General features: G+C 46.4%; 1 protein-coding gene and 1 long non-coding RNA gene across 4 annotated transcripts in view; one reads left to right on the forward strand and one right to left on the reverse strand.

Moving 5' to 3' along the window:
* Window positions 1-7,228, forward strand: part of ZNF395 (zinc finger protein 395) — a 47,281-nt gene that overhangs the window by 25,341 nt on the left and 14,712 nt on the right. For all 3 annotated transcript variants that reach the window (XM_025873773.2, XM_025873775.2, XM_025873774.2), the window contains one exon: window positions 6,421-6,667. In XM_025873773.2, the coding sequence (XP_025729558.1) occupies window positions 6,421-6,667 (247 nt within the window). The remainder of the gene's footprint in view (window positions 1-6,420; window positions 6,668-7,228) is intronic.
* The window catches only part of LOC141372683 (uncharacterized), a 34,139-nt gene that overhangs the window by 16,106 nt on the left and 10,805 nt on the right, over window positions 1-7,228 (reverse strand). The window lies entirely within an intron of this gene.

Below are 7,228 nucleotides of genomic sequence, written 5' to 3' on the forward strand. Positions count from 1 at the left end.
TCCCAGGACCCCGGGATCATGACCTGAGCCGAAGGCAGACGCTTAACGACTGAGCCACCCAGGCGCCCAAAAATTAGCTTTCTGATAAGAGATTAAGAAGGGTATGCAAGGGGTGCCTGGGTGGCTCAGACGGTTAAGTGTCTGCCTTCGGCTCAGGTCATGGTCCCAGGGTCGTGGGATCGAGCCCCACGTTGGGCTCCCTGCTCAGTGGGGAGGCTGCTTCTCCCTCTCACTTTGCCTGCTGCTCCCCCTGCTTATACTCTCTATCTCTGTCAAATAAAAAAAAAAATCTTAAAAAAAAGGATATGCAAAATATTAGCCAAAGAACTAAAAACTCAAAACTGTCGTTCTATGTAGTAGTTACCCAGTGGAGATCATAAAATGGAAAGCTGAGGTTCAGTAGGGGACCGGAAACTCCTGGCAGAGGGTTGGTGTCTCTCCCCATGATCCATAAATTGTTCATTAGAGAGGCAGCAACCCAAGATTTAGCAAATGGGATTCTTATTCCAAACTTCACTCTCCTTCAACGACAACAACACCCCCCAAGAAACCTCATTAGGTGTGTATTGAATCAGGTTGACATATGACCTGCCTCCTGGAAGTGCTGCTAGGTGATGTCCTGGCTTGCTGCAGTGTCCTTGGGTGGGAGGAGAGAGCAGCCATTGTGCATGAGCACGTGCGCGCGTGCGTGCGCGCGTGCGCGCACACACACACGTGTGTGCTGAGACAGGTGGTTGTCCAGCAATAGTCACATGTCACATAGCAATTTGCAACTCAGAACCACAGAAAGGGGTTGTTTTCCTATTCTGTCTGTTCCAGTTATTTAACTGATGACAGATGTCCTCATGAAGGGCTATTAGTACATCAGAAGATGTTTGCTGAGGTTAACCCCTTTTGGACATTGACCAAAATACAAGGGCAGCCACCCCACCTATTAGTGACAACAGCAGGAGTGAGAAGCACAGGAAGAAGGCTCAGGATCCCCTTAAAACTGTCCCATCAGCTGGGAAGGCTTTTTTAGCCTAGTTTGTGCTTCCATCAAGGAATTCCATAAGTGAGTTCCTAAAGTGGGATTGGGCTACATGTTGAAACACTGTTACTGTTACCCTGAAATAGAGGTTTCTTGATTTCTCTTGGCTGCACTGGAATGCTGTAGCAAATTAGGGCATGGCTGTTTATATGGACCACTGAGAGCTCCCAAGAAAGAAACCAAATGGGGAATGCATAGAAGTAGAGATGAGGAAAGAGGGGTTTGAAGGAGGCTATAGTAAGACTGATAGAAGCATGCTAGGAGGGAGGGTGGGACCCTCCACCGGAGATGTAAATTAACAGGCGATCCTGGCAAGTCACTCTGGGTTCGGAGTTACCCTGGTCCCTTCACACCTGCGTGACAGATGTCTGTGGGTGCTAGGTTCATTTCTGAATCCCTGAAGGACTCTGTTGATTATGTTGTGCATTAAGCCATGTCCATAAAATAATGAGCATACCGATGAACACAAGAGAGGCATCAGCTCACCCCTGGCGATGCTGCCCAGTCTATATTGTCTGGATTTGTATTCTTCACGTCCATGCTAGCAGTCCCCAGTATAAACTTAGCTAAAATTTTCCTTAACTTTTGGGATTGTCACGTTATCTCTTTGTGCCCCCTGAGAGGGCAGTATATGTGTAAAGGTCTTCCTGAACCACTAAATGATTAACAGTGGCTTGGACTGTTTAACAGGGTCGTGCTAAGGCATTGACCTTTATTTTGTAGGTCAGAGGCTAAGTGGAGAAGAGATTTTCAAGTAAAGTGCACAAAGAAATGGAAAAGAGACTTGTAGGATTGGGAGCTAGTTTTTTCTATTGAGGTTCATTGACATAGGAAAAAAATAACCATGTAGATAAAAAGCAGCTTAATTGTTATATTTTGAGAGATCCCACACATACTAGAAATCCCCCACCTGGAACGCTGGTTCCTATTTGTGTAGCCTCCCCAAGCTAACCTCCCTGGGGCTCAGTTTCCTCCTCAGAAATAGAAGATTTGTTGCTCTCAAGACGTTTCTGAGGATTTCATTAAGTACAATCTATGAAAGCTGGTGCCTGCTCAGTACTTAATAAAGGCAGTTTCCCTTCCTTTTTTCTCTTCTGCTTTTAAAAATTAAGATGTGGGCATCCTATAAATAAATCAAATAATAAAATGCATTTCAGTGGAATTGGGCCAATTATAGGAGAAGGGCCAGAGAATGAAAGCAAATGCATGTGAGGACGAGCTGGGAGTTTACCAACTTTGCACAGATCCAGCAGGCTTTGGAGGGCGTGGGATTCACAGACCAAGGGAAAAGTATTTAAATTTAAAAAGAGGGTGCCTGGGTGGCTCAGTGGGTTAAGTGTCTGCCTTTGGCTCAGGTCGTGGTCCCAGGGTCCTGAGATCAAGTCCCGCATTGGGCTCCCTACTCAGTGGGGAGCCTGCTTCTCCCTCTCCCACTCCCACTGCTTGTGCTCGTGCTCTCTGTCAAATAAGTAAATAAAATCTTAAAAAAAAAAATAAAAAGTCTTACAAAAACACCGTCAGAGTCTGTTAGCCAAATATTTCAGGCCCCATCTGAAGACTGGAAGCCCAGGAATTTTGGAAGATTATCCTTTCTTCATTTTCAGTGGTAGAAACCTCAAACTTCCTGCTGTGGAAAGTGGGAGTGGCCACTGTGTTTTTTTTGGTCAAGAAAAGGGGTGGTTTTCTCCTTTTCTTCTCTGGATGAGTGCTGCCATCTGATGTCTTCAAGTGGCATTGCGGCTTCGCCTCTAGCTCTTAGGAGCCCACTGAAATTAACCTGAAAGTCCCAGGTCTTGTTTCTGGCTGGAGGCTCCAAGGATGAAGGTAGGGGACTGAGTTTCTGAAACTGAGTTAGCTTGGAGATATATATATATATATATTTTTAGTGGTAAAGAATTTACTCCTTACATGTTTCTTCCTTTTTTGTGTTAAAGCTTCCCAATAGTGTTACTGAATGTAAAGTCACCAGACAGCTGAACAGGAACTCAATAGGATGCTGTTACTCTGACCTTTTTTTATCTGTTCTTTACTTTCTAGGGAAATCATGGTGAGGATACCATGCTATCTGATTTCCATCTGATTCTGATACCATGCTATCTGAAGCTTGGAGTAAAAAATACTTGTAAAAACGAGCCAAACACTTTTTCTCAATATTTGCAACTCTAAAGATTTTACTTATTTATTTAGAGTTGGGGGAGGGGCAAAGGGAGAGAATCTGAAGCAGACTCTGTGCTGAGTGTGAAGCCTGACGCGGGGCTGCATCCCTGAGATCACGATCTGAGCCAAAATCAAGAGTCGGATGTTCAGCCGACTGAGCCCCCCAATATTTGCAACTTTATTATTATATTTTAAGTTTATTTTCCCTGTTTGTATTTTGTTACTGTAGAGATGTTTGCTTAGCATAATTTGCAGGAATGGTTGAAAAGAGGCCAGGATTGAGAGATGTGGAGATAGCATGAGACCCAAACAAAGCCCCAAGGCACTTTGGGACAAGGGTTAAAAAGCAGAGAAAGTTTGTGGAACAGTTCAAAACAAGTCTGAATTCATAGCTATGGTTTTCTTGTGGTATGAGGGTGGCCAGGGGAAAAGAGGTGGGAGGGAGGAGAAATGTGACTGGAAAAGTCTCTTGAAATGCCAAGCTTAATAGACAGGGGTGGAGGTAGCCTGGTGGGACATTCCAGGTGGAGAAATAGCATTGGTATAGAGGTACATGAATATCTTTGTATTTTATACTTATCACAGCACTGGGGAATGTGCTTTGTACATTTCAATTTCTCAGCTAGATACTAACTAAATCAATGAGTAGGAGGGAACAGAGGACCTAGAACAGTGGAGATTAGGAATGTGCTAGGCGCCCCAAAGGATATGAACCACAGGATGGCTGAAGAATCAGTGCTGTAGAGAAGGAGGGCAGCGTGAGTTTGCAAAGTGCTGGGTCTGATTCTTCCTCTTCTGCCAGGAGATGGGAGGCCTGAGAGCAGCTAGGCCCCCTGGTAGGCACCTGCCCCTAGAACCCTGTGCAGGAGCAAAGGATTCATGTTTGTGGTGATGAAGGGACTGCAAAGGTCTGCCATTTGTTAGGTGACTAATGGAAGTCAGTTCTCGGGAGTTGGTGAGAAGGGCAGCTGGTAGGCTGGGGGAGCCAAGAAGGAGGATGTGGTTGGGGACTGTGAGCACAAAGCTTGCCCCTTTGGAATTGGACAGTACCTTCTGAAGCCAGTTCATGACATAGGTGGTGGAGATGGAGGTCAGTGGAGTCAAAGGAGATGAAGAATAGAGAGGTAGAGGCTCTAGGTCATGGGTCCTACCCAAAGTATATTTGGAAACAGGAGGGGGAGCATGCTGTACTCCTAAGAAACAGACGTTGAAGTCGGCAGGTTCTGGGATCTCTGACTTGGCCTTAACCCCCTTTGACCTTGGTGATACCTCAATCTCTCTGAGCCTTTGGGTTTTTTTTGAGAGCAGAACAGGGATGATGAAAATGGTACCTGCAGAAAAGAGAATGCCAGTACAGCACCTAGGATAGGGTCCAGCACATAGGAAGTGCTCATAAGCACTAGGTATGAATGTAATGTCTATGTATATACGAGAGGTATTCAGAGGTGAGCTGTCCAGATGACCTGGGGGTTTAGGACTTGTTACCCAATGGGAAAAAAATGGGACCATTCATCATTTTAAGAATATGAAAGTTAAGTCTATTACAGAATTAGGTAGACGTCTGTGTCCAAAATGTTCATTTCCCTGAATCTGGAACTAGCCCGGACTTCATCATCATAACAATGCTACTTTGTATTTCTGTCACACTTTGGGCACAGACTTCATCATAACAATGCTACTTTGTATTTCTGTCACACTTTGCAGGTTGTGAAAAGCTTCTACAGGAACATTCTCATGTGCTCCTCCAAGATGTTGGTGAGGGGAGTATTAGAGTTATGATTTGTAGATGAGGACCCACAGGCTCTGAGTGGGTACTGCCCGTGGGGCCTGAGGGCAGCTCTGTGTTTTCCCTGCATCTCACTTAGCAGGGAGGCTGCAGGTCAGGGGAAGGATTTCCTGACTCAGCTTGTTGACTGATGCCGCTTACTGAGGGATCTGGAAGATAGAGTTCTTGTTTTCTGGAATGGTGTAGGTGCATCAAGGTCAAGGAGTGGCCCAAAGAACTCCTGAGGGTCTCCCCCCAGCCCTGGGGCTCACTGAGGGCCAGGGTGTGTAGAACCCCTCCTCTCATGCAGGAGGATTTTGACTAGTGAAACATGAGTTTCAATCTCCTTCCTAGCTTTTCCCTCTCTAAAGTGCCAAAGGCAAGTGCTACCCAGTTCCCTGCTTTCTGCAGTGTGATAAATGGGGGTACAGGGATGCCTCGGAGTATCCTGAAATGACACGTGCCATTTTTCACAACAGCTCCTGTTTATCCTGGGATGAACCTACCAAGGCCTGGAATAGTCTTCCTCAGTCCGTGTCAGGGGTGTGGTCCTACGGTTCCATCACCTCTTAGCGCATTAGTAGTCTGACACCAGGTGCTGTTGCAGAGAGTGTGCAGGCCACTCTGATTGAGTGAGGAGACCTGGATTTGGAGTTGGGAAACCAGATCTCCTTCAGGCTCTGGCACCGACCACTTTTCCTGCTGCGAACAAGTCACTTAAGCTCTCAGCGTTAGTTTCTTCAAGTGTAAAATGAGGAGAGGAGAGTTGGCGTTTTCATTTCTGTGACTCTTTGCAACTTTGAAGCCAACTAAGCTAGAGAATCTGCAAGTCTCTGACAAATGTCATCATGCTCTGACTTAGCGATGTCATATATAGGAACCTGACCTAAGGAAGCATCCTTGGTATGTGTGTGCAGAGGTTGAGCTCAGAGGATGCTCCCTGCAGGCAGAGCAGCTTAAACAGCACCACGAGGGACCTAGCCCTCAGGTACAATAATAAAGGATTTGTTAAGTTAGCAATGATGCATCTGCCTAGGAAAATACTGTGTGGTTTCTAAAAGGGTTTTTATTGTTTTTACTGAATAACGTTTAGTGATAGAGTAAAACCTACACATGCTGTTGAGAATTCAGTTTACCTAACCATGATCCCATTTTTGTATAAATAGAAGTATGTAAATATATACATATTGAAGAAAGCATGGACTGTTCTGTAGGAAGATTGGGTAGCTCTGGGAGGCAGCATCGTGAGTGATTTGTTTTTCTTTGTGCTTACCAGTATTTTGTAAATGTCCTACTAGGAATGGCTGTTACTTGTGTAAAAAGAAAAGGAATTGTAGAAGTTACTTTAAAATTGTTTCATCTACTTTAATGGATACTTATAGACTCCTGCTGCAGGGCCTTGTAGTAAAAACTTCCTGATCCCTCCAGATAATAGGTAAAGGACTCTCTGTCCCCTTTGCCTCCCCAGGAAAGGCAGCAGCATGGCCAGCGTCCTGTCCCGGCGCCTTGGGAAGCGGTCCCTCCTGGGAGCCCGGGTGTTGGGGCCCCCCGGGGCTGCCCCACCCTCAGAGCCTCAGACTGAGCTGCTGGAAGGGGCGGCTCCCCAGCACTTCCTCGCCTCCAAGGACACATCCTGTCAGGAGCAGCCCAAGGAAATCCTCAAGCCTCCTGGCACCTCAGGCCTCCAGCAAGTGGCCTTTCAGCCTGGGCAGAAGGTAGGTTGATCCCTGTGTGGACAGGTGTCTGATCTCTCCAGGCTTGGGGCTGGCAGGCCAGCAGTGCCCTGAGTGGCAGACCAGAAACTCACTGGGCACCAGTTTGTGCACAGACCTTTTACTTGCACCTGTGGGGCCCTTGGGAAGCAGGCTTCCCTAGAGTGTGAGCCATCATTAGCAGACCCAGGGTTCCTCCATGACAGTGCTGTCTGGCATCTGTTAATTCAGACTTAGGCCTACTCAAAGCCTCAGTTCCAAACGTGACAAGGGCTCAGTTTCTCAATCTGCCTCCGTTTCCAGCTTGACCAAACAAGAATCTTAGGCTTGTAAGAGACAGATAATATTGCGTCTTTGAATTGCCTTTATTTTTTTTTAAAGATTTTATTTATTTATTTGAGAGAGAGAGAATGAGAGAGAGAGAAAGCACATGAGATGGGGGGAGGGTCAGAGGGAGAAGCGGACTCCCCGCCGAGCAGGGAGCCCGATGCGGGACTCGATCCAGGGACTCCAGGATCATGACCTGAGCCGAAGGCAGTCGCTTAACCAACTGAGCCACCCAGG

Source organism: Callorhinus ursinus, unplaced genomic scaffold (assembly GCF_003265705.2).
Source record: "Callorhinus ursinus isolate GAN/ISIS: 27379988/994484 unplaced genomic scaffold, GSC_fseal_2.0 scaffold4, whole genome shotgun sequence".
NCBI lineage: Eukaryota > Metazoa > Chordata > Mammalia > Carnivora > Otariidae > Callorhinus > Callorhinus ursinus.